Source organism: Crassostrea angulata, chromosome 6 (genome assembly GCF_025612915.1).
Source record: "Crassostrea angulata isolate pt1a10 chromosome 6, ASM2561291v2, whole genome shotgun sequence".
Lineage (NCBI taxonomy): Eukaryota > Metazoa > Mollusca > Bivalvia > Ostreida > Ostreidae > Magallana > Magallana angulata.
Window position 1 is genome coordinate 20,888,039 of NC_069116.1, and position 27,993 is coordinate 20,916,031.

The window sequence follows — 27,993 nt, forward strand, 5'->3', positions numbered from 1 at the left end:
GATTCTGGTGAGACGTACTCTGACCCTGGTGATAGGTATGGAGACCCTGGTGATGAGTATACAGACCCTGGTGATTGGCACATAAACTCTTGTGATACGTACTCTGACCCTGGTGATAGGTATGGAGACCCTGGTGATGGGTATACTGACCCTGGTTATTGGTGTACAGACTCTGGTGATGGGTACACAGATTCTGGTGAGACGTACTCTGACCCTGGTGATAGGTATAGAGACCCTGGTGAAGGGTATACTGGCCCTGGTTATGGGTGTACAGACTCTGGTGATGGGCACACAGATTCTGGTGATACGTACTCTGACCCTGGTGATAGGTATGGAGACCCTGGTGATGGGTATACTGGCCCTGGTTATGGGTAAACAGACAATGGTGATGGGCACACAAACTCTGGTGATACGTACTCTGACCCTGGTGATAGGTACGAAGACCCTGGTGATGGGTATACTGACCTTGGTTATGGGTGTACAGACTCTGGTGATGGGCACACAGACTCTGGTGATACGTACTCTGACCCTGGAGACCATGGTGATGGGTGTACTGACCCTGGTTATGTGTATACAGACCCTGGTGATAGGTCATGGGTAGATCTACACGGGGTCAGTGACCTGTTCACCCCAAATCCCCCCCCCCCCCCCCAACAAAATAGGTCCTGAGTAAAAAAAAAAGGAAAATAGATTTCTCCTTTTTTCCCCTCCTAGTCTTGGATTTTTTATTTATTTTGGACTAAGGTGTTTGTAGAACCTGGTGAAAGGAACAATGCACGAGATAATATTGGTTTACATAAAGTCTTTATACTAGCATACATGTATGTAATGAAACCATGATATTTTGTTCAGGCACCTAGCATCGTAGCAAAGTGGGTTGAAGGCAGACTCATCCAATCTTGCCTTGAAAAAAACCCCAACTCAAAAATACTTTTTAAATAATTGAAAATCCTAATCCGTGGGGGTAGGGGGCTAAGTGTACCTTTAACTTCAATTTCACAGTTTATTTCCTCTCTTTCATTTCAAATTTTACATGGTCCCAAAAATATTGGGGGAGGGGGGTGCAACTGTATGTTAATTTACTTTTTTATAAGTTAATTCAAAAAAAATATTTGCTGCGAGAAAACGTGTGCTGGAGGGGGGCAGTCCCGTCCCCCTGTCCCTGCCCCCATTCCAACCCCCAACACCCCTCCGATGCTAAGTGCCTGTTGTTTTCCTGTAACATTGATTTTGATTGTTCTCTCAATTGTTTATTTAATTTTTTGGTGTGTAAAATCTAATGTACATAACATTTTTATCACTTCTGATCATATTTTTCATATAAAAATCGCATTTTTAAATTGCACATATATCAGTTCGAAGTTCCTCCAAATAGCTTTCGAATTTCCTCCCAATCGTTTACCGATCCCGATGGAAAGTTTGTTCACGCATGCGCACATCCTGGTTATAGTGCCTGGTTATAGGATATAAAAAGTACCCTATTCTATACCTCGATGGCGGGACATATAAAAATTAAAAGTGTCAAGATTAATGTTATTAGAAAGCCAGGGTCGATTGATGAAGTTTGAACTGTTTCAGGTACTTTAAAGTCCGGTTTCTACCTAATCTAATGGAATAAGGAAATCACACTTTGGGAATTATTTAGATAAATAACATGCGCTGCAGATTAATAGATCAAAGACCATCTCTCCCTTTTAACAAGTTAGATCTTTAAAATTCTAGCATCTGATTAAATACAGTGAAACTCATTTATTAGGAACACGTACGTAGCAGAATCTCGGATATATCAAAGTTTTGTGGAGTCCCCGGAAAAAATCTCAACAAATCCTTGGAAAGTTTTATCGATTTATGGTTATGTAACAAATTCAGATATAATGACCATACGGATTTCGCTAATTGATTTTTGAAATTTAAATTTTTTATAACAAATATCCTTATAGATTTAAAAGTTAGCAATACCAGAGATTGGCAACTGATCGAAATCTCGTGAAATCCCGCGGTCCCTATTGTAAAGTGTTCCCAGTTTAAATCAGTATATCTTTCTGATAAACAATTATATCGAAATATAAATGTCGAAAACCGATTACCAAAACATTCAAAATATTATATTTTCATGAGTTCATGTCATATAAACAATATTAAAAGAGAAGTTTTAGGAGGCAGTTGGCCATCAGTCGTTCGAGATTTTGCCAATGTTTTATCGCTGGTCAATATATTTTCTATATTTTAATCTTTTTTTCAATTTTTTGTTTCAAAAATGTCTAAAACCTATGCACACTTTTCATTAAAACAATATACTTTTGCTTTAAGATCATTATCTCAGTTTACTAAAATGTAGTTCTCAAAGTAAGGTTGGTCCAGTACCATTTTTTAACAACAAAACACGCTAATGGCGGAGTTGCCCATCTCTGTTATTTATGTCTCTGGCAATACCAATTGACAATATTTTTGATGAATTATTTCCACTTATAAATTCTTCAATTTTAATTATAATCTGATAATTTATGGTTTTGTTAGAATCAATGTATTTTATTGTAATATTGTTGAAGTAAACAAGTATATAGAGAATTCGCTATATTTGTTATTAGGAATTCATTATAACTGATATAACAAATTACAGATATAAGTATAATGAAATAATCTGGTTCTAAAGGACTTTGCTATAACCATGCTAACTGAGTTTTACTATATGTGTCATATGCCTGGTACCGGTAATCATTTTTCCAACTTTTGTCTTTGATTTAGTATCTTTGCTGATAAGGTAGCAATTCATTATCTCTTGCTGGATCCAATTTGATGGCCTAGCATGAGACTTCCCTTTTTCAAATCAAAATATAAAAGTGGGGGGTAAGAGTTGGAGGAATCCCCAATCCTTAGTGACCATGAAGTAAATGACCAACCAGAACAGATGTTACTTGATCAAGTACCTAAAATTTGTCCTGTGTTACAAATTCTATCACCTTACAAGATACATGTATTTAGAGAAAATACACAGTCATACCTTTTGTAGAAATACAATTGAAATTGGCATACACGTATGAAGGGAAAATGGTATAAAAAAAAACAGCACTAAAATGCACTATACATGTATATTCAATACCAGTAATACTTTTTTCAAATTTAGGTGATGCATCTGTAATTGAACATGAAGGCTCAGTGTTGCATTTGTGCTGAGCATTTTGTGAATGATGCTTCAGTAGCAATAGCAGCTGTACAATGTGGACACACTTTTCATGAAGGATGTCTCTCAACATGGCTCAAGACGTCCTACACCTGTCCAAGCTGCCGCACTCGTGTGGATCCTTCCCGGGTTATAAATCGCCTATTCTTTGATGGTGATGAGAATGAAAATGATGATTCTGATGTAGGACGTTTAAAAAATAGCATTCAAAATCTACAAGCTGAAAAACGAACTGCTGAGCTCAAATTGAAAGAACTAGAAAGTGACAATGAATCTTTAAATAGAAAACTGAAGAGTGTGAAAAAAGAAAAAGATGTTGCAGAGACAAAGTTTATACAGGAGCAGTCAAATATTTCAAGCCTGAAGAAACAGCTGCAGTTTTTTCAAGTTCAGCAAAAAGCTATTGAAAAAGAGAGGGAAACTTGTTCAAAAATTAAACAAAAGTTTTCACAATACCAGAATATTGAAAGGTTATTAACAGGTTAGTTCTTTTTAGTGTAAAATAAACAGGGGTTCATCCCAATATATTAATCTTCTTTATTTGATTTTTCCCATACAATAAGTTACAGGTAAACCTGAAAAGATTGAGGAGAAGTATATTGTGATAAACCCTTAAAAAGCATGAATGAATGTGGTTGATTTGCTTACCATGCTGTACAAGTAATGGTATTCAAATACATAATTCGTTATATCCATCATGTTTACAGCATGTAATAAAGTCAATGAGAAAGAAACTCACTTTGCTGTAAGCCTGAAATCATTATAAGTTTGTTCTCTATAACTGTGTTTTACTGTATTTAGAATTGTGAATATCAGTAATCAAGACACCAGCCAGTCTATTTGTAAACAGATTCATATGATTAATATCTTACGAATACATGTAATATATGTTATTCTAGACCAAAATAATGGTATAGGTTTGGATAACCATGATAACTTCTTATTTATTTTAAGATTTATGGCTACAACACTATTGTTGAATACAAGTACACACATTTAAATGTAAAATCAGATGATACAAGCTTTTTTTAGCTCACCGAGACGAAGTCAAGGAGAGCTTATGCTATACCCTCGGCGTCGGCGGTGGCGTCGGCGTCCGGACCTGGTTAAAGTTTTTGTTGCAGGTCCTGTATCTAAGCTATTACTTGTCCTATCTTCACCAAACTTGCATGGATGATGCATCTGGACCTACCTATGGACTTGAAAGACTTGGATGCTGAATCTGGGTCCTAAATTTCAGATGCTGGAGGAGGTTAAGGTTGTTGGACCAGGTTAAAGTTTTTGTTGCAGGTGCCCTTTGATAGCAGTATCTTAGTTACTGCTGGTCTGTACTTCACCAAACTTGCATGGATGGTGTGCCTTATGATACTGATGCACCAGACAGGCTTGAGTGCTGAATCTGAGCTATAAGTTTCGGATGCTGGAGGAGGTTAAGGTTTTTGGAGCAGGTTAAAGTTTTTGTTGAGGGTACCCATTGATAGCAATATCTAAGTTACTACTGGTCCTAACTTCACCAAACTTGTATGGATGATGCGTCTTATGATACTGATGCACCTGACAAGCTTGAATGCTGAATCTGAGCAATAGGTTTCGGATGCTGGAGGAGGTTAAGGTTTTAAGAGCTGGTTAGATAAAGTTTTTGAAACAGGTGCCCTCTGATGATGATAACTTAGTTATTACTTGTCCTTACTTCACCAGACTTCCATGGATGGTGTGTCTTATGATACTGATGCACCTGACAAGCTTGAATGCTGAATCTGAGCAATAGGTTTCGGATGCTGGAAGAGGTTAAGGTTTTTAGAGCTGGTTAAGTTTTTGTTGCAGGTGCCCTCTGATGATTATATCTTAGTTACTACTGGTCCTAACTTCACCAAACTTGTATGGATGGTGCGTCTTATGATACTGATGCACCTGACAAGCTTGAATGCTGAATCTGAGCAATAGGTTTCGCATGCTGGAGGAGGTTAAGGTTTTAAGAGCTGGTTAGATAAAGTTTTTGAAACAGGTGCCCTCTGATGATGATAACATAGTTATTACTTGTCCTTACTTCACTAGACTTCCATGGATGGTGTGTCTTATGATACTGATGCACCTGACAAGCTTGAATGCTGAATCTGAGCAATAGGTTTCGGATGCTGGAAGAGGTTAAGGTTTTTAGAGCTGGTTAAGTTTTTGTTGCAGGTGCCCTCTGATGATTATATCTTAGTTACTACTGGTCCTAACTTCACCAAACTTGTATGGATGGTGCGTCTTATGATACTGATGCACCTGACAAGCTTGAATGCTGAATCTGAGCAATAGGTTTCGCATGCTGGAGGAGGTTAAGGTTTTAAGAGCTGGTTAGATAAAGTTTTTGAAACAGGTGCCCTCTGATGATGATAACTTAGTTATTACTTGTCCTTACTTCACCAGACTTCCATGGATGGTGTGTCTTATGATACTGATGCACTTGACAGGCTTGAATGCATAGTCTGGTTTCGGATGCTGGATAAATTTAAGTTTTTAGGAACAGGTCACATGTTTAATAGATGATAGTACTATTTCAAACTTGCATAGTTGATTTAACTGTAATATGAATGAATCGCAGAGGTAGCTTCAGATGCAGAGCTTGATCTCCATTATCAAGGATGCTAAAAAATAAATCTTAGTTATTACTGGTCGTAACTTCACCAAACTTGAATGGATGGTGTGTCTTATGATACAGATGCACCTGACAGGCATGGATGCTGAATCTGAGCCATAGGTTGCGGATGCTGGAGGAAGTTAAGGTTTTAATTGCTAGTGCCCTCTGATGATGATATCTTAGTTATTACTGGTCCAAACTTCACCAAAATTGCATGGATGATGCGTCTTATGATACAAATGCACCTGATGGGCTTGAATGCTGAATCTGAGCCATAGGTTTCGGATGCTGGATGAGGTTTAGTTTTTTGGAACAGGTCACATGTTTTATAGATGATAGCTTGCATAGTTGATTTAACTTTATTACAAATTAAATGCAGAGGTTGCTTCAGAAGCAGAGCCTGATCTCCGTTATCAAGGATGCTAAAGAAATCTCCTACCTCAATCAAACCACCTCGATAGATAGATGTGTTTGTTGATAAATGATATAACATGATTCCTATGATAAAGTATTGTATGATATGAAACAATATTGTTTGATATGATACAATATGATATCATATGTTATATTGTAAAAAGTTATACGATACGATATGATATTGTATCAATTTTTTTTATATTTTATGATATGATTATGTATCATGATATTGTTATGTATAGTATTGTATATTATGATACAATATTGTATAATATTATATTGTATTTTTAATTTATTTTTATCACATGATACAATTACATAAGATATTGCAAAATATTATATTGTATCCTATGATACAATATTGTATATTCTATAATATTGTATCATACAATATTGTATAATATGATATTGGTTTCAGTAATATAGAATTATATCACATGAAATTGTATTATATGATATTGTAATATTATATTATATTGTATCATACGATATTGTATGATATGATATTGGTTTATATGATATATTATCATATCACATGAAATTGTATTATATGATATTGTAATATATTTTATTGTGTCATATGATGCAATATGTATAATATAATAATGTATTTTATAATAATTTACCATATCACATAATATTGTATCATTTGATAAGATACAATGTTGGAATCAAATTATATTGTATTATATGATATAATATCATATAATGTATTAAATATGTTTCAGTGTCATTCAATACAATATCATTCTATATTATACAATATAATATCATGTTTCAGTGTTATGATGTATTATGTAATATGATATTGTAATATGATACTATATTGTATTATATTTTATGATATTGTATTATGTGATCAAATACAATAAGGTATAACACAATACAATGTCATATCATACGTTACAATATCAAATCTCATTATTGTTTATTACGGTATTTTATTTATTATATGATATATATTATATTAGAAATATGACATGATGCAATATTTAATTTTATATCATTGTATTGATTAACATATGAACATATGATTATCATAAAAAAATTTATCAGATGATATACGATATTTTGTCAAAACAGAATCCATGAAAATCCAAGATCATAAAGTATGATTTTCATATAAAATGATAAAGGTGGTCTTATGAAGGTGATGTCTCATAAGGGTGATGCTCCGTCTCGGTGAGCTTAGTAATCTATGATTACCTATGTTTTTTTCTCTTAACAGCATGTGAAGTTGATATCAAAGAGACCATCCAGCAGTATGGAGAAGCAAGTAAAGAAAGTGTTCAAAACCTAGCCACTTATTGTAGCATGTTAAAACGGGAATATGACAAAATCAAATCAGAAAAGAAAGCTGTGAAGTCTGAATTTGAAAGGTTTAAAAGAGAAAATATGTCCAAGGATCACATACTAAGGGAGAAAGAAAAGGAGATATCTGTCCTAAAGGAGCAGCTTACTCATTCTGAGGAGGATCTGAAGAAAGTTGAAAAGGAGAAACATTTATTGAAGAGGAAGATTCTCAATTATCGAAAGGCTGTTGAAAGTCCCAATGGAGAAAATGTGGCCAGTGTTAGCTTTGTGGACAAAATGATGAGTGAGAGTCCTTTGAATGACATCAAGAATAATGCCAACACTCCTGTCTTATTCGATGAGTCAATGGACAAAATGAAAGAGGTGGACCTGGAGGAATATTCCAAAAAATCAGTGTCTCCAGAAATCTTGAAATCATCAAGCACCCAGTCTTCCCAGAACAAGCGGCTGCAAAACTCAGAAACTGAAGTCAAATACTTAAAGATTGGAACAGCCAGTCAGAATCCCAACAAAAGACAGAAATGTGAAGATCGAACAGAGATACAAGGACTCAGTCATTTCAACATATTCAAGAAAAAGTCTGGTGTAGGGGACTATAGTTCTTGTATCAGGAAAGGTTTCAATGGATTAGGTTGTGTGGAGACTTTCACAGAATCCTCGGGCAGGCCTAAGCTCTCTGTTCCTAAGCGATCGATTAGCCGAGTCAGTAAGAACGGCAAAATGCTGAAAGTACCAGCTCTGCCTACGCTTGATAATTTTGTAACACTAGACTAAATAGTGCAGCTTCATTATGTTTATACCTTTGTTTTTGTATGTATTATCTCAGGAATGCCTAAATACATGAATATGTTATGTAATCTTAAACACAAACATTGTAATTATTGTCAGGACAGTCTTTTATCATGTTTATTATTGAAAGTGTTTTAAAACACTAAAGATCTCTAAATCCTGTTGAAGGGACACAGATCTTTTCATGTTAAGTTGCAGAATATGGTTCATGTCTTTCAAACTTAAAAAAAAGATAATGAAATAATCATTAAAAATAATCATCAAATACAAAGTACATGTATCTTAATATACAAATATTTCTTTGAGAAATACAGGTCAGTGCTTAAGTAGGAGTAAATGAATTGGTCATGAGAGTAATGGGGGTGAGGATACTGCTTAAACATGTACATGTAATTCTAGATATTTATAGACATTCATGTATGGTACATTTAGATATGATAACACATTTCATTGCTGTTTACAAAACCAGGTCCATGTATTTTTGTACCTCTTTGAAATTGTAGGTATGCTTAGAAGATAAGCCATACAGAATGTAGATGTATATAAATACATGTATATATGTAGCACGATAAAGCCATGATTGTGTATTTGTATATGTACATATCCTCTTTCCTTCATTGTAATTTAATAAAGACAAAATGATCATTCATCAAAGTTATTTCTGGATCATTTTAATTGCTGTGGCCTGGAAATTCAATAATTTTTTATTCTACCGTAAAAATTGATTGCTATTAGTATTAAAGAAATGGATAGAACAGAATCATGGATATAATGATTTTTAGGAGACCCTGTATAATTTCTGAGCAAATTATAGTTAAGTTTTACTTTTATAACTGGGATAAACCTATACCGGGTAAATATATGAGGCAAATTAAACCTAATAAACAGTATAGGTAAATTATAATGAAATATACATCTATTATAATGCATTGTTTTATAGTTTGTTAATAAAAAATAAAATAATGTAATACCAATTAATTTTAACATTATGTACAATATTTCCACATATTTGTATATCCAATTCTTGAAAGTTTTGCGTAATTTTATTACTTTGAAGTTTAAAATCATGTTTCATTGAACAGTTATTTTCAAGAAGTCTATGGTAAAGTTGAACTTTCTTTAAATGGCGTGATATGATCATGAATATAAAATAACTCAACAATTTCAGCTCATGTTTTGTATGTTATATTTTATTACGGTACAAAGATGGACTTGATTGACAGAAAGAGACAGAAAAGATATTTCAGATATCAAATAAGAAAGGTAATCGCTGTAATATTCTCTACAGTCACAACTCACAGTAAAATGATACAAAGGATTTACATATAAAAGTAAACCCTGTTTTAGTAAACTGATAACACTTTAATAGGTACATGTACATATACATGTAAATAGCAAAGCTTTTTTTTTTGTCTTATTAAAGTACATTTATGTTATTGGATTCTTCATAATTTAGCCTATGATAACATTACTAAGTTACACATTCAGCAAAGCTTGAGACATCTTTTTGCAAATATGCAAACCGATATCAAAAATGCATTTATACATGTCATAACAGTATTTGAGTATAATTTGATAGTACACCTGATTTTTATAGTCATTAAATGCCCCATGTGATTCAATCTTACAACAAAAATGTTATCTGACAGATTTTATGTTGTAATAATTAAATATAAATTAAGCGGGAAAAAAAGTAAGTTGTGTGGAACATAGACTCTTCTACATTGAAAAAAATCCCACAAATCCAGAATTATAAAAATTGTACATAGATATTGATTTTAAAAATGAATCTGACATCTAAGTGTGTGTTAAATTTCAATATTAAACTATCAACAAAATGTTGAAAGCTTCCAAAGTCAACCTATTAAGAATCTTTCCAAAAGTCAACGCATTAAGAATCTTTCCAAAAGTCCATGCATTAAGAATATTTATTTAGTAATATTAGCCAGATATGTTCAGCTCTACTGCTGTACATGGATTGGGTAGAATTAAAAGTAAAAGTATGTAACATCCAGCTCTCCAATGAAAGGAAAGGTCACAACTTGTTCATTTCTTCACACACCTCCAAATGAACATGCACTGTACAGCTTGATTTAAAACAAAGTAGTCCTCTGAACATAAAAAGCTGTAAAAGTCACAGTACAAAGAAACGTTTCTGACTGGAAAGTAAAATTATTTGGCACATCTGACATAGCTCTAGTCCCTCACTTCCTAGGGCGTCTTCTTAGTCGTTTCTGCACTGTGTCGTGTACATTTTCTTCTGGAGTTGTGTGCTGAAAAATACATGCATTCACTTCTTTAAAATTTTCTGCATTATTGTTAACAATGCCATTACCTACGTTCTCATAAATGTAGTACACAGTGATAAAATAATTAATGTACGTATTTACAAGTTTTGTTTCTTTAAACAAAGAATTATTTGTCATTTTGACTCCCCAGTGTTAATTTCCCTATATCCTGTATTTGATAAATGTGATACTTACAATAAACTGGCCACAGTCCAGAGGCTCAGATATCTGAAGAGGCTCCTTGTATAAGGCATGTCGACGGGACTTTTTACGAGGGGGTGGTTCTTTGGCTTTTTCGGCAGACATCTGTGTTCCACAGTCCTCCACTTCCACCACTGGTGAACCAACTGGGTTTGGTGATGACTGCTCTTTAATTTCTGTCAGTTGTTTCTTAGCTTTAATATTAAATGCACACTGTTAGTTTACCATAGAAAATAAAAAGTAATACACTCTTACCTAATTTTATGTACTTAATAAATTCATTGGCAAGCATATTAAAATATGTCTTCATAAAATTTCATTGACTTTAATAAAGTTTTCATTTGAAAATACATGTACATGAATATTTGCAACATAAATATAAATGTACCTGATCTTGAAATTGGTGACTTTTTCAAAGCATTAAGGATGGAGCCAATTCTTTTCATTGGTTTGTTTTCTTTATCTACAGCTTTAAGCTTGGATGATTCTTGTGCACCTTCCTAATAAAACAAAATATTTTTCCACATTAAAAAATTCATACATTAAATTATGACTGTGCATATGTTAAACTTCATATTTTACATAAAATTAAAAGTTGTTTGTGCAGAAGTAATTTTTTTTTATGTAGAAACAATAATTTCAATATTTCATATTGATCAGGAAATTAATTAATGTTCACAATTTGTTTAAGTGTACAAGTTCAACAACATAAAAATTAACAGATGAAAGTATTACTCTGAGAAGGTCAGTTGAAGATCTTGGTTTCTTCCTTGCCTTCCTTAAACTCTTGGCCGCTACAGGGGGCGTGGCATCAATGAGAACCCGCTCCCTGTCATCACCCACGTCCTCCGACAACAGAGATACATCACTGTCTTTCTTTTTGGAAGAGGTAATCTACAAACAAAAAAAACAACATGAGGGCTATAATATCACCATTCTTCTAATAGCATGCTCATTAGGATTCCAAGATGTAATGTTAGTCATGATCATTCACCTCTAACTCAGACGTGGAGTAGGACCTTCGTTTCCTCCCTCTTCTGGTTGACGTTCTACTTAGAGGTGTCTCATCAAACTGGGATATGTCAGATGACACTGAAGTATTCCTCTGAATAAAAATATAATTCATGAATTCTTACATTGACAAGTTACCAGGCAAACAATCTAAACACATCAACAAAAGCTGGAAACACATTTTGAGGGGACAGAATTTACCGTTCTGGGTTTACGTGTAGATGAGGCTGATGTAGTAAGTTGCCTGATGGTCTCTATCTGGTCTTTGACTAACGCCTCAAGCCGAGTGTTCTCGCTCTCGAGCTCACGGACTCGCTCCTTGTCTTGCTTCTGTTTCTCAATTATCTGAGACAAAGAGGACACCAGCTTGTCTTTCTCTTCTTTCCAAGTCTACAATGATACATTTATAAACAAATAAAATGTGATATGATTTTTTCAAAACATTACTGTCAAGTTAAATATGAACAATGCAATCAAAAGTAGTATTAAAAATAATTCTACTTAAAACAACTTAACAAATACAAGGGTATTTGTTCGAAATGTGCTTTATAGATGGCATAGACTTAAACAATATATGGAAAAACAGAATGTAGAAATGCATATATACATGTACATGAAGATGCAGAAGATACCTGGTATATTTAAAATACATTTTTGAAACACACTAACTTCTTGTTCACTGTTTTTGGGTGTACTTTGATGCTTAGAATGTACTCTAAAATAACCAATAAATTTACCTTCATTTGTACCTCCTTTCCATCATTTTTTGTCACCAGTTCCTTTATTTCATCTTCAAGGCGACGAATCTGTTTGTGGCTATCTCGTAAACTATGGTCTTTTTCCTGAGTGAAATAAATTCTAATCACTCATGTTTCTAATAACTCTGCAGTTTCATGATATATAGATGGACATCTATGTGAGTGATATTCAACTTTAAAAGGATGAATTCTTTATTGATGATGCAATTCCATACAAACACATCAAAACTTAAGACTTTATACTATTACTGGTATTGCCTTTGTCTCATACCCTGATTTTGGTTTTCATGTCAGCCACGGCTGCCTCATGTTCCTTGTGAACAGTCCTCAGCTGCTCGATGCTCTCTTTTCCTGCATCAGATCTCAGAGCTTCACACTGGGACCTAGTTTCTGAACAAACCAATAAAACCACATCAAGTCAATGATCTTCATTCACACAGGTATCAACTACCTTTCTTTTTTTTCAAACTTTAAAGACAAAATCTCATACAAGAATTTCTTTCAAATTGATGACTTTATGACTGAAATCATAATAAAAAGCTATTGGCTAATCTAGCACATACCCCCCTCCACCCCCTCCATTTTTGGGGCAGGGTGGGGTGGGGGGTTAGGGTGAGTAATGATGAAATTTCAATCTTTATTACCTGACAACTCTTTTTCGAGTTCTTTGATCTCTGCATTGTTTTCCTTTATGATGGTCTCCAGTTTCTTCTTCTGGTCCCTCAATGTCTTGAACTCTAGCTCCTGTTTGTTATGCCTGGCTTCAATCTCGGACAACTTGGCAACCATCTCCTCCAGCTTCTGATCACTACTGGAGTCTCTATCTGTAATTCCCTTTAGTCGACCTTCTAATGCACACTTCTCTTGCTGCAGACTCTCCACTTGACTAGTCACACTTTTCAAAGTGGTCTGCAGACTTTCCTTCTCCTTGTTAACACAGGCTAACCTCTCCTCAAACTCCTTCACAGAACCCTGGCTACTGCGTAGAGAGAGATTTTCTTTGGCTAGTTGTTGGTGTTCTGCCTCTTGCTTCTTCAGAAATGAGATTTTGTTTTCCAGGTCTTTTTTCTCACCTCTTATTCTTTCATTTTCCACTGATAGGTCACACACTTTTTTGCTCAAGTCACGTATTTCCACACTGCTGGTATTGGTTGTTGAGAGAAGAGACTGGTACATATTCATGTATTTCTCACATTCTGTGAAACATAAATTCATGTACATGTACACAATGTAAATTGTTTACATTTCCCCATTACAATTAAAAAAATATGCATTGACAGCATAACTGCTATTTTAATGGCAATTTGGTATGTACCCTTAACTTTCTACAAGCAGATTTTCTTGGGTCACAGACAGAATGGCTACACAATAAGTACTGTACATGTATGGTACCTTTTTGGGCTTTTTCAATGTTTTTCTCATGCTGTTGAATCAGTGTGTCTTGGTGTTCCATCGTCTCTTCTTGCTCTGAGAGGGCTGCCTTCAGTACAGCAAGGCACTCCTCATTAGCAGTAGCATCTACAAAATAATGTTGAAAACATGTTTTAAAGTTGAATATCACATAAACCTCTAAAAACCATACCAATATACAAATAAGAACCGGTACACACTTCATTTCAGCCGTTACTAGTACTCTACCTTTTAGTGCTGCCTCATACCGCCTTTGTTCATCACTTCTTTCTTCAATCAGCTGCTTGGTCTTCAACTTTTCTGCCTGAAGGCGACTGTCCTTCCTTACCAACTCTCTCTGAAGTTCACGGATCACATCCAACTTCTGGGTCAACTCATCTCTCAGCTTGTCAAGGTCCACTGAATTTCCTGGGATGCTCAATCGAGGTTCCTTTAACATTAAAAGTACCCATACATACTAAACTGACGTGCTCATTAAATGACTACTAGTGATCATATAACATATTGGATACCTTTGATTAAACATACCTGGGTGACCTTTTTGTCCTCTGCCTCGTGTAGCCTTTGGTTTAATTTCAACATCTGGTCCTCCAGGTCACAGATCTTGTTGTTCAGCTCCCCAATGTTTTCCCCCGCTGTCTGAAGCTGCTTCTTCAATGTTTGTTCTCTTTCTTGGCTCTACAATAAAAAAAACAGTAGAAAATTAAATTACTTGTTCACAAGTCTAATTCATACATGTTATTCTGCTAAACACTGATAACAGCTTCAATACTGCAAAAGGAATTTAAGTTACCGAGTTCAGCTCTTTCTGAATGGCTGGACAAGTTCCACAAGAGTCAGGTACTGTTGACTTGGACAATGTAGATATTTCCGATGTTAAACTATCCACCTTCTCCTCCAGACTCTCCTTTGACTTTTGGAGCTCTTGGATTCTTCCATGACAATCTTCCAGCTCCATTGTCAGTTTCCTGTTGCTGGCCTCGAGCTTGTGCCCTGACCCTTGACCTGTCTCCTGAGCTATCTTATCCTCCAGTTCTGCTTTGATGTTTTCTAATCTTCTGCATCTGACCTTGACTTCTTTTAATTCAGATGTAATAGACATCTGATTCACAACCGTATCTTCTGCCTTCTTCAGTTCACATTTCAAATCTGACAAAAGTTTTTCTTTTTCACTAATAATAGCACTCTTAGCTGTCACTTCCATGGAAATGGTATCTAACTTCTGTGATAGATCATTTTTCTCCATTTTCAAAGAGTTGTTGGTCTCCTCCAATTCTTTGAGAGCGGTTTCTGTTTCCAGTAATTTGGATTCAACAACAGTTAATTTCTGGGCATACTCATGACCAAGTTCATCTTTATCAGATGCAACTGTTGATATCGTATTCTCAAATTCTTTACATTTTTTCTCCAATTCACTCTTCTCAACTTGCAGGGTAGTGTATCTCTCTTCAGTGTCTGCCATGTTCTTCTGCATTTCTGCCAGCTTTGAAGTCAAACAAGACAATTCTTCTTTTTCAGTTGTTTCACAACTTACTCTCTTCTCAAGACTTTTGACTTGCTCTTGGAGGTTTTCATTACTTGAGATTAGTTTACTCTTTTCCTCTTTTAAGGTCACCATATCAGCCTTAACCTTCTCATACAATGTTTTCTGCATGTGGAGTGAAGACTTCATTTCTGCAAACTTTAACTTGGCATCACTTAGCTCATGTACATGCTCAGTTGATGTGTTAAGTTGCTCCAACATGTCAGATTGAGCAGATTTTAATCTTTCCAGTTCTTCCGTTTTATTCGTCAAGTCCTCTCGCACAACATCCATCTCTTTCTTCATTGCATCATACTGGTCTTTTGTACATTCAAGTTTTTCAAGAGTCTCTATAAATGTCTGCTCCTTCCTCTCAAGGTCTTCCTTAACACTTTCACACTGTTTCTGTAATTCATCAACCTCCTCAGTTTTAGCTTTTATATCACTCCTCAGATCTGTCAGTTCCTTTCTCAGAGGTTCAGTTTCACACTGTAATTCTTTAACATCTCCTTTCACTTTCTCCAATGCCTTCTCAATTTCTTCATTCTTTTTCTGCCACTTCTGACAATCTGAACAGTTGGCAAGCTTCTCCTCCAGTTCTTGAATTTTCTTAGCATATTTCTCATTGGTTTCCTTAAATTCTCCCATCTTTTTCATTTCAGTTGTTGCAATTTCAAGTTCAGACTTCAATGCACTGTTCACATTCTCCTCCCTACTGATTTGTTCCTGCAAATCAATAATTTTCTGTTTCAATTCTGCATTTCCTTGTTGAATTGCCTCACCAAGCTTTTCTTGCTGTTGATCAGCCTGAGCTTCTAGCTTCTGTATCCTTTCTTTCAGCTCTTCATTTTCCTTAGATATCTCAGTCAATTTTTCCTCATTCTCATCTTGATCCTGCAGATCTTCTTCTAACATTTCTTTAGCCACTTTAACCTTGTTTAATTCATCATTCAGTTCCATGTTTTGTTTGGTTTTCTCCTTGTAGAGTTTCTCCAAATTAACAGCCTTGCGTTCGAGCTTTGAGCGTTCACTTTGAAGCTGTGAAATCTCTATATTTGCCTCATCCAGCTGGAATTGCAAGTCTTTACCCATTGACATATTAAGCTTATTAGCTTGCTCCTTCAATTCCGATATCTCCACATCTTTTTCATTCATCTTAAACTTTAAATCTTCAACAGTTTCTTCCAAACTCAAATACTTTCTGTTATCCTCCAACATTTTTTCCACTTTTTTCCCTGCTTCTTCTTTTGCAGTATTCAATTCCTGCACCTGTGACTCCAGCTCCACACATCTCGACTCCATCTCCTTGATGTTTTGCTGAGCCTTCTCATTCTCCTTGCTCTGTGAGGTAAGCCTAGTTTCCAGTTCCTCGTTGATCTGTTTGGTCTTGTGTAGGGCCTCCTCCAGCTCTCGTGTGGCTGCTGAATTCAGGTCAAACTCGGCCTGGAGGTCCCTCAGCTGTTTGGACAGGTCCTCCATGAAGTGATCCTGATGTTTTCTATGCTTGGATGGCGACTTACAAGGGCTTGGGCTGTTGTGGCGACTCTCAGCTTTGACTACTGACAGCTAAAGAAACAGAAAAGTTGTACTGAGCGAGACAAAGATATTTAGCAAGGCATTTCATTGTAATTCCTCTACGAACACTAGAGAATGTAGGTCATTTGCCATTTTTTGTCAATCAACGTTTTGTTTGATTTTATCAGTTGAGATAAGATTATGGTTAAGTCTTGTGTAAAGGAGTGTGCATGTGTATTTTACACATCCCCAAAATTGGATGAGGAATCCCTAGAAGAAACCCTCTGTTCTCATGTAAAGTACTTCCAAAATATGAACAATCAATTGTGTTTTTCCCCTAAAGCTATCAATGTGTAATAAGTTAGTTATGATATCCAAACATATTGGGACTGCACAAGAAATCCATAGCTGTGATGCCCTACCTGACTCTTGAGGTTGGAGATCTCTGCCTTGTAGCCATTGATGAGGGCCTGTTCCCTCTTCAAACTCTCTCCCTCCTCCTTCTCAAGCTTTATCCTCCATGACTCTTCCTTCTCCTTTAAGGAAGTTGTTAATTTCTCTACCTCATCTAGTAATTATAATCAAGTACCATTTCATAGTACACTTGTTATCAAACAGAATGAGTTATCAAAATCCATGTGATGTGTAATCAACAGAAGAGCACTCTTTGGTGATCCTTAATTACATTACTATAGGCCTGAATGTTGGCATAGATATTAACAATTTTATCATTTTAGTATAATTTTTTGTGAATATATTTTTTGATCTGAATATGTCACCAATATGATTTTTACATATCATTTACCATAACTTTACGACACTCTGACAAGCAATTGAAATGCATTTTTACAGATAATTTTTATCTTCATCTCTATTATTGAATTATGGTATATGGAGACCAGTCATCTAACTTTTAATGCACTGTCGAAATTTTTACAGAAGTACCTTTTCATGTTTTACAAATTCTGCTTATTTGTTTGCAGATGCACCTTCAACTTCAATGTCTAAACCTAAGGTAATTTTTAAGAAGTAAAATTAGATGTTACTTTCATTTACCCATACTTAAAATGTCCAACGTATTTTCATCTTTAACCTTAAATTGTCTTTATAATACATGTATTTTGAACATCTTGGGCGTTTCAATGAAAATATTTATCTCAGTGATCCAGGTAATATGTGTACCAATAAAAAATCCCATGACTGTGACGTAAGAGTATGATAATACAATTTATGTTTTATGATATTATGTCAAACTACACTACAATATCTAGAGATTGTTCACTTTGATTTTCATATGTATGGTATATGTATGTGTTATGATCAAGGTGGTCTCATAAAGTGATGCCTCATCTTGGTGAGCTCTGTAATCTGTGATTACCTAGTAAGTGTTTTAATGAAAAATACAGTGCTACTCTCCTACTTACTGGTTAAGCATTTCTACTGAGATTTATTTTTTAAAATAAATTCCAATGAATTTGCAATCATTGAAATTTTCACCAAATATTTTTGTTATCAATAAACTATTCAATGTAAAAGTTGAGTTGTGTGTGTGTGTGTTTGGTGCATATCCATTCATACCTCTCACTCTGACAGTAAATATGACACGCAACAAACCCTGCAGCAGGCACTGTATACCATGTAACACTCACCTGTAAAAGAAAGCAGACAGGTGTAAATACAGGTATACACAGTTGCATATTTGTCGTTTTTTTCGTCAAAGGATAGCCTGCTGCAGAGTTTTGTTGCTTATCACTTTAAAAAAATTAAAAATGCTTGGCTCATTGTTTAATACTTTAATGGCTACTAAAGGTTAGATATACAATTAAGTATGATTGCCATATCACAAAAATAACATCACTTTGCCTTTTTGACCCTGCAGAAGGCTATACATTGAAAAGTCAAAAATATGATTTTATTCATGATTAGGAACTGTTATTTACAGTTCAGTTTCAAAAATCAACTTCACAATGAATTTGGAAGAACACAGCACAAAGGTCATCTATTTAATTAACACTAATACTAGTACATAAATGTGACAAAGAGTGTTTCTCCTGAGTGAAAAACAAGTAAGAAACTTGAAGAAGGCATATGAATAAAAAGTTACCCAGTTAATAATTTAACCAAAAAAATGCACCAAAAGATTTTTTGAGAGAAAAATGACCTGATGAATTCCACTCTATGTATGGCATTCTGATTAAAGGCCTTTATGTCAGCCTGAATTCCTTTAACAAATAATAATCACAGGCAATCCAGCTTGGACAGATAAAATATCAGATTGTTTAAATAATGTAAAAATTTTATGCATCTTTAATAGCATATAAAAATCACAAGTCTAGCAAATAAAATGACTACCACAATGGCACAACTGTCACATGATACATGCATACTAGCATGGTCACTATTTCCTGACCCGTAAATTGTATTTCGCCAGAGACTTTCGCTTTCCCATGGTAGCAGATTTCCTCTTTCGAGACAAGGCAGTGGGAACATGCAGCTTGTCCCTGACATCAGAGGACCCCAGTTTCCTTCTCTTACTCTTGGAGGCCTCCTCCTCCTCCAAAGCCTGTCTCTTTTTCAGAAGGACTGCATTTTCCTTGTTTTTGACACACTCTCTGCCCCGCGTGGGATCTTTGGCTGGAGAGTTCTGGAGTCTTAAGAGGCTTGTTTTTGTGTGCTTAGCGACATAATTTTTGTGAACAGGGGTAAGCACCACCTTCAGGACCTGATTGTGTACCGGCATATCCTCACTTGTACTTCCTGGCCTGAGTAAACTAAACCCCCTCTTGGGACTTTCAAATGGGAATGTGACCACTGACTTAGTAGTAGAGGGTTTGCTGTTGGGTTTCATACTAACAGAAGACAGTCTTCGTGTACCTTGCAAAGTCTTCCTTGTTGTTTCCAGGGTTTCATCTCTAGATTTGATCTTCTGGTCTGCCATCTCCAGGGCCTTCTTGCTTTCAACCAGGGCTCTCTCCAGCTCTGCCACCTACAGAATATACCTCATAAATGTATATTAAGCACCAGTCATTGGCCATAAAAATGCCTAGCTTGTTTGTAATTCACATTTGTACAAATTTGAACAGTGTCAAAGATGACAACTGAAACTATTCAATAGTGGAACAATTATTTTTACATGCCTGAAATTCATCATTTCTTACTGACAGAATTCTGTGGATTGATTATCTTCACAAAACTGCTATCCAGTCATAAACAATTCCTTTGTAAGGATACCCATAAACACATGAAGATCTACATGTAAATGTTCTATAGTACTGAGTCAGAACATGATCCAGCTGTTGTGAGACTATCACTCACCTCTTCCTCGTTGTGTAACTTGTCCTCTGACAGCTTCTGCTGAAGGTCTGCAATCTCCTTTTCTTTGGCCTGGAATGTTTCTCCAGCCTCTGTCAGCATTTCATTCAGCTCCTTGATTTCATCATCCTGAAAAAGCAAATAAAAAGTTTTGTTCTGCTCAGAGATGTCAATATTTGTGACATTTTAAGTATGATATAAATGTCAATGTATTTTATCCAGTATCAAAATTTATGAACTTTAATCACAAGGTAAGCTTTTAAATTAAAGTGTATATATGTTTAAGTCAAAGTAATAATTATAAGGTTATAATTTGTCATTTAGGGCTCCCTTGTTCTTAGTGAATTGGAGAAGGTCTAGCATAAACATAGTATCAAAATTCATCACCAACTTTTGACACAAATGTCAGAAATACACATAAAAAGTTGAACCTTTTCTTTGAGTGTTGACTTGATTTCATCCAGCTGTTTGGTCAAAGTTTCCAATAGGACAGAATCTCCCATCTCCTCAGAACCTCTAGTAGCTGGAGTTTGTTCAGGTTCGGCAATCTGCAAATGGGTTTTCTAAACTGTTGAGACTTGTATTGTACATACAGTATAAACAGTAACAAATTAACAATGTTGTAATTATTCGCAAGAAAATAATTTGTAAAAAAAAATGACCATGAGGATAAGAAAGTCTAATCGAAGCAATATATTGGATCTTTGACCAATGAACCAATGAAGGACCCACATTAATCCCATTATATGATTAAATGTGATATATCCATTCAATGTCAGTATCAAAGCTGTAGCCAGATAGAATGACCAAAAGTAATAATCATATTTCCCAAATTTGATCAAAAAGGGACAAAAAATATACATGTATGAGCTTTCACTAATTAACAAATGAAATAATTGGTCTGCATTTGTCATGAGTATTTCTCAACTTTCACTGTAATTACATGTATTATTTAAATGCATGAAGTAATCTACTGTACTTGTTTAATTCTGGCTTCATTCAATTCTTTCCTTAGTCTTTCTATTTCTGCATCTTTCTCCTGAAACAAAAAATCATTCATCTTCAATATACAGTACAAAGGACTTGTATGAATCAGTATAATTCAACAGTACAATCTTTTAACTCCCAATAAGAATCAATTTACAAAACTTAAATAAAAAGAGAAAGAAATAACACTGGGCCATACCTTGTTTTTCATTTGCTCCTGGTAGAAGAGAACACTGGACACCCACTCGTCATCCTCATCAGTCATGAAGTCGGCCTGCCTTTTCCCCTGCTTCTCATATGCATCCATCAGAATTTGGATTCTTTTCTCATACATCTCTTCTGTGGCCTCTTCATTTATTCTGATGCGCTCGCTAAAGTATCATTATGAACAAAATATCAATGCTGCAGTTAAATCTTTCCATATACATGCTAAAAGATACTTGTATTTTTCATTTGTATCTAATTTGTATTTAAGTATGAAAATATTCTGAAAATATTCTGAAAATATTCTTATAATGCAAAAATTCTGTATAATTTATCAGCTAAGGGGGACAATTCACTTTGAAAAAAATTTAATACTGCAAGTTTATCAGCTAGGGCAGACAATTTACTTTCTGGAAGAATCGATTTTCTTCCTTGCCTTAAGAAGCCGCAGCCCTTTATATCCAAAAGAATAGCAAGAAAGTGTGAAGACTGTAGAGCACATTGACCTACCTGCACTCATCCTCAATCTCCACCAGCTGCTTCATCATCTCACTACACACCTCCTCGCGGATCTTCAGCTCCAGTTTCAGTTTATCTTTCCTCTCTTTCAATAGTTTAGACTGCAAGTCTTTTATTGTTTCCAGTAGTTCCTGTATATAACAACAAATCTTAATAATACAAGCCATTTTTCTATATGACATGTTATTAAGACAGATTATTCTATTGTCATATGAAAAATCTCATTTATTGATGAAAGCTGATGGAACTGCCTAATACATGTACATGTAAAAATTACTGCACCTGTACTTTACTCATTCATCCAAAAATGTATAAATTTTTCTGAAGTATGGTATACTTTTCTGAATATTGTCAGGGTGTTACGACTCTACATGTTAATTTAAATGTACATGTATTTCTGAGCATTAATTCAAGTTTCAGCAAAGTTTATTAAGCATTCACAGTACTTTGTATGTTTTTTATTTGCAATTATTTTTGTATGATAGGTCATCAGCCCCAGAGGTAGAAACACAATCCACCCCTGGGGCGCCATTTTCTCTACATCCTGCAGAGATGCACTGCAGATAAGTGAGCAAGGATGTTTCTCATCATCTGACCAACACTGTCAATAGTCAGCCTACTTTAAATCTAATATACAGAATATTTTATAAACAGGGTTATAGGTCATAAGAGCATACCTCTATATCCAAGTCATCTTCTAGATCATCCTCCTCATTGCCCTCTGGGAGAGGGATACTAGCCCCTTGGTCAGCAGCATTTTTCAGCTCTTTCAACTGACCTGTACAAGAAAGGCTCAAATGTAAGACATTGCATTCACTTTTCTTTAACCGGTATATGTAAAATAAGTAAACAAGCATGAACAATTGCAAGTAATACAGTTTATTTTCCTATGTCCAAATGATCACATATGCACATCAAAATTGTACATGTACTGTACATGAAGTATCTAAAGAAGAAGAAAACCCAGAAAAGAAGCCTGGTTTGTTATAGATAAATCAATCAGTTGAATTTCTTTAATTTCATATCAAAAAATTTCCAATCATATTATACAAATCACAATCCAGGAACTGTGACCTTTTTCTGAGTTGTCATGTACAAACCTGGTGTGGCCCAGCTAATGGAGACGGCTCTCTTCTTTGTGTCTGCTGTCTTCTTGGCCGATTGCAGCAGTCTGGTTTTGATATCTGGCTTTTGAGTTATGACCACCTGTGATGGAACAACAGTTCATACAATACATGTAAACATAATTTTTTTAAACTTTGAATCGTTATTTTCAATCATTAGCAGATGCAGAAGTAAACTGAGATCGGTCTCTACAAGAGCACTACCTGACTTTACAGAACCAGCAGATTTATTTACCTGTTTAGCTATGGCAGAGAATTTGAACACATGCAGGGTTTCATCAAACATACTGGCACACTGATTCACATTGACTATCATGTTGACATGCCCTTGTCCACAGAAAAAATTCTGGAAGAGGCGAGTCAGCTTGCTGTCTCGGAAGGGAATAATCTTTGGATTATCTCTACAAAATGAAAATTAAGTAATAATTATGACAAACAAACAGATAATTAATGCATTTAGAAAAAACTTAACAGCTGAGTTGGTGTTATGCATAATAAATATTAATTCATTATTAAGAATTTACTTGTGTGACTGGTTAAATCTCAGCATCTCAATGCATCGACCGAGTGTCATCAGGGATGTATTAATGTTGCCAGCCTCCTTCAGCCGATCTCCCACACTCTGAGTCTTGGCCGACCTCTCAGAACCTGCCAAATCACACAAACTTAACCTAAAAAAGAAAAAAAGTTTTATATTTAAGTAGATGGAAAAGACATATGATCTGTAATGATAAAGAGATCTGCAATCTTTTATCATTATTTCTATTTAATATGATTAACAATCTATGAATCAGATATACATGTACATTATACATGCATGGCATGCAATGCAATTACTGGTATTTTACTGTACCTTGAACTGTTTTTACAAGCATATAGAGTATGACAAAATTTTGAGTGCTGTTGGATAACTTACATGCTAACTCTGGCCATTCGAGGTTTGGCCTTATCCACTACTCGGATTATCTTGATGTTGAAAATGCAGTGACTGAAATATTTAAGAACAATGCAAAATAAAAATACAATGCACATTTATATTTTTATCCTTGGTAGTTTCATTCAAGGTATTTTAGACAAAATCTACCTTCTTGAGGACTGATGGTTGAGTTTTGTACAAGCTGTCTGTAGATTCCTCTTCCCAATGGTAAGTAGTTTATATGCTTCATCCGCATTCTGTACACAAATCTCCTTCAACCCTGAAATAAATACAACAGATCTTAACATCCAGAAAACAAATTTTAAAAATATACCTGAGAAATTAGAACTTTAAAACATAACAAACCAGTTCAGACACAATTAACAGTTGAATGTGTCAATGCCTTGAATAAGTTCCTAACCTTTGATATATGGACTCCCGTTTCTGTCATCACTGAGCTTAAGGACCGGCCTTCTTGCATTTTTCTTTTTGGACAATGGCTGCAGCAGGTCAAAGATCTGCTCGTTGTAGATCTCAGCAAAGCTGACCCACACAGAGAACAGGATCTGCCCCTGGTCCTCCACCATCACCTTGGTCTCCTCTCGGATTCGGTTCTCAATGTCTAGGAGGCACTCCCCAGATTCAAGAGACTCTGCAAAAGGAGAATGAGGTCTAGTTATTTCATAGCGTTTGGGTATTTGACTCATATGTACATGTCAATTTATAATATCATTTGCTTTTTATTTCCTCTCAGAAAAGTTAGACACAGTATCAGAAAATTTTCAGTATTGCTACTTGAAATCTGTTATCATGACCTGTAGTAAAGACTGTAGAAAAACATCCTCATAGACAGACTCTTAGTCTTAGGGTAATATGTTTTTATCTAACCTTTGTTTGGCATGAATGAAATGTTAGAACTCTCTGAACATGTTGTAATGTTGGTTAGCTGGGATGCATCAGATGCATCATCACCCAGTAGACTCATTACATCTGGGTCCTGTAAAATACCAGTTCACTTGAAATACATACACAATGCACAATGTAACACTAACAGCAATGAACATTTCACATACAGTTTTCTTAAGAGTTCAAGATTGAACTGTAGTAAAATTGCAATACCTCATCATTACTGAGCTTCAAGGTTTTATCCTTTAATCTCTTCTCTTCATCTGCTTCTTCTTTATTAAGCTTGACCACATCCATGAACATCTTGGGCTTTAGGTCATATCCAGACACCTGCTTATTGTTGATGCTGTTGAAGAGGACATCCAGAGCTCGAGGAAGGATGCCAGCATCCCTGGGCTCACCTGCATTCACACAATTTATCATTTTACGCATTGTTCATAATTTTTTTATTACAATATTGAAAGTTAATATTTATCATTTATATAAGAAGAATGTAAACCGATAGTTAAAAGATCTAAAAAAAAAAAAAAAAAAAGCTTGAAAACCAAAACCTACAAGCATTATGAATTTATTTATTTTTTTTTTTTTTGGCAGAAGTATAAAAGACCAATTTGTACCTTGAATGGTGTAGGTTTTTCCTGAGCTTGTAACTCCATAAGAAAACACTAAACAATTTTGTCCATCAATAAAGTTTTTGACAGTTCCTAGCATTGTGCCATTAAAAAACTCCTTTTGGTTTGTTTCCTGGCCATAGATTTTGGAAAAGGTGAACTTGTTTGTGATCTTCTGAAGGCCATGGACACTGTTTTTGTAAGAATGGGAAGACTTTGGGGCATGAGTCAGGACATGGTGCTCATCTTCAACTTCCAAGCAACCCTACGGAAAAAAAACCCAGTTGAATTCTAAAGTGCAATTGATCATTAATCAAAAATATGTAAGACTTGATAAGATGTTATCTTTCTTTCAATTATTGTTAACTGTTTAATAATGAAAACCAAGTAATGGGAATAAAGAACATTATCAACATTAAAAAACTTCTTAACACCATCAATAATATAAATCTTTGCATGTTTATTGATTAAAAATAAGAAAGTGCGTAAACCCATTTTAAAAATAAGCTTAGTTAAATTCTGATTAGTTGGGCACAACCCACTATTGTTGGTAACACTCCCATTTGGTAATTCAACATCTGTACTGTCCTTAAACCAATTCTCGCCATCAAAGTACCATTTTTGCCAATGCATTGTTTTATTTTTTTCTACTTATAATAATAATATAATTTTAATGTATGTTGACAAAATGATGCAACAATGTACTGGCAAGAAATATACTTGTTGAGAATTGATCTTTTTTCTTTTTCTTTTTAAAAAGGCTAGCACATGTATCTGACATGTTTACCACATTGGCAAGTAGCTAAGCATCTGTGCGCTGCTTCATTAATTTAAAAACATTTTCAAAAATTCTATAAAATGACAGTGGGCTGTGCCAAACCTGGCGTCATTTTTAAAATTGAAATCGAAAATCTGTAAAATAACTTCTGGCGTGCGACCAATTCTCACCAAGTATCATATCTCGTCAATGCATTGTTACGTCACTTTTCAAATATAAATCTAATCAATAAGATGAATTAACAATGCACTGATTAGAAATGGTCCTTGGCCCGGTACAGATCGTAGTACATATTTTTAAAAGATGCATGGCATATTTTGTACATTCCATAATACCGAGCGCAGCGAGAGGCGGGCGAAGCCCGCCTCGCGAAGCGAGGATTTATGGTAACACGTATATATAAGAAAATCAGTGAAAAATGAAAGTTGAATCAGGGGTACTAAGGCCAAAAAAATTTTCTTCCAGCCCTGGGCGCCGCCATATTGGAAGCCATTTTGTTTTTTAAAAGTTAGTTCGATCACTGATTGACTGTTACTTATCGATGTTTATTGCAGCTAAACTCAATTAAGATTTTCCAATGTTTCAATAGAAGGTAATTTGAATCAAAAGAAATAAAAGAGGACAACAGATAAGTTTTAATAGTGCTTCAATCAAGAAACAGGACTAGTTTTATGTATGTCTTATCAAATTATCAGATGGAAAATAAAAACATTAACATCAATAACTGATCTTTTAGATACTGAATAAAGTATTCAATTTTATTATCGCGGCATTTATATGAAATAAATTGATAAACAATGAAATAAGAAATAAAAAAAAGTTCGGAATAACGTAACTCTTCGGCTATTTCCGAAGACAAGACGTGTACGTTTTACGTCTGTAACATGACGTCATAATGTAGACTGAGCACGCGACGTTTGGTTTAACTAGCCTTGGCTGATGATTTGAGTAGGCAACCAGGCGGATCCTACTGTGTGCGTTTCAAATGAATTTTTTTCAACAAAAATCAATCTGCACTGTGTTAAATCTGCGCTCGGTCCAACGGTCACACCGTTTACATATTATAATGACATTAACCTAACTATTTATGTTTTTTTTTTAACCATAAAATGAGTTCTTGCCTGAGTATCTTCTTCAGTAACAGTAAAAGGTCTTATCCTTAGGTAAACCTGCATGTGTTCATCAGGAGCAGGTTTTTCAAACTCTGTGTTGAACAAATTTTTTCGAATCTTGAAAGGAATTTCTTCTTCATCACTATTGTCTCCAACATCTTCTGATAGTCTTTTCGACATGTTGATCGTTTATTTGTTATCCTCCCTCTGAATAAAAGAATCATCAAAAGTTGAAGTTTGCAATGGTAAGATGTTTACAAATCGAAATCTTCGTAATTATCGAATGCATATATGCGCCTAACGACACGAATATTCATACCATGCATGATTATAATAAAGACAGACCCGTAAACATATGTAATCGCATCACAATTGTCGTGTAGATGTTTGTAATCTTACCATGTATGTCTATATTGTTATCACAAGCTCTCCCTTGCCTTAGTCCTTACTCGAATAATCGCGCTTATTCAAATCCAACCAATCAGCATGAAGAAT

At 35.0% G+C, this 27,993-nt stretch overlaps 2 protein-coding genes across 2 annotated transcripts; one reads left to right on the top strand and one right to left on the bottom strand.

Annotated features, from left to right (window-relative positions):
* Nucleotides 1-1,492: 1,492 nt before the first annotated feature.
* Nucleotides 1,493-10,597, top strand: LOC128188463 (E3 ubiquitin-protein ligase TRAIP-like). Its single transcript, XM_052859539.1, has 3 exons — nucleotides 1,493-1,578; nucleotides 3,125-3,662; nucleotides 7,450-10,597. Exons 2-3 carry the CDS (start codon nucleotides 3,146-3,148, stop codon nucleotides 8,307-8,309), a joined length of 1,377 nt encoding a protein of 458 aa, XP_052715499.1. The 5' UTR covers nucleotides 1,493-1,578; nucleotides 3,125-3,145; the 3' UTR covers nucleotides 8,310-10,597.
* Nucleotides 9,494-27,976, bottom strand: LOC128188468 (kinesin-like protein KIF20B). Its single transcript, XM_052859545.1, has 32 exons — nucleotides 27,898-27,976; nucleotides 27,508-27,705; nucleotides 25,615-25,873; nucleotides 25,211-25,398; nucleotides 24,980-25,088; nucleotides 24,513-24,743; nucleotides 24,260-24,371; nucleotides 24,092-24,163; nucleotides 23,700-23,846; nucleotides 23,411-23,576; nucleotides 23,152-23,257; nucleotides 22,729-22,829; nucleotides 22,043-22,182; nucleotides 21,528-21,699; nucleotides 21,321-21,380; nucleotides 20,773-20,889; nucleotides 20,345-20,470; nucleotides 19,904-20,015; nucleotides 17,452-17,597; nucleotides 14,786-17,080; nucleotides 14,521-14,670; nucleotides 14,221-14,422; nucleotides 13,975-14,100; nucleotides 13,227-13,778; nucleotides 12,854-12,972; nucleotides 12,562-12,666; nucleotides 12,026-12,214; nucleotides 11,808-11,918; nucleotides 11,549-11,707; nucleotides 11,202-11,313; nucleotides 10,808-11,007; nucleotides 9,494-10,597 (listed from the first exon to the last, which is right to left on the bottom strand). Exons 2-32 carry the CDS (start codon nucleotides 27,676-27,678, stop codon nucleotides 10,529-10,531), a joined length of 6,924 nt encoding a protein of 2,307 aa, XP_052715505.1. The 5' UTR covers nucleotides 27,679-27,705; nucleotides 27,898-27,976; the 3' UTR covers nucleotides 9,494-10,528.
* Nucleotides 27,977-27,993: the final 17 nt, after the last annotated feature.

Bases quoted from the DNA above. Each gene is read 5' to 3' on its own strand.
- LOC128188463 (XM_052859539.1), top strand. From the start codon at position 3,146: ATGAAGGCTCAGTGTTGCATTTGTGCTGAGCATTTTGTGAATGATGCT. The intron at 3,663-7,449 runs GTTAGTTCTTTT...TTCTCTTAACAG, and splicing joins TATTGAAAGGTTATTAACAG to CATGTGAAGTTGATATCAAA.
- LOC128188468 (XM_052859545.1), bottom strand. From the start codon at position 27,678: ATGTCGAAAAGACTATCAGAAGATGTTGGAGACAATAGTGATGAAGAA. The intron at 24,164-24,259 runs GTAGATTTTGTC...TAAATATTTCAG, and splicing joins AACCATCAGTCCTCAAGAAG to TCACTGCATTTTCAACATCA. The intron at 22,183-22,728 runs GTATGCTCTTAT...TGTTATATACAG, and splicing joins AAGATGACTTGGATATAGAG to GAACTACTGGAAACAATAAA.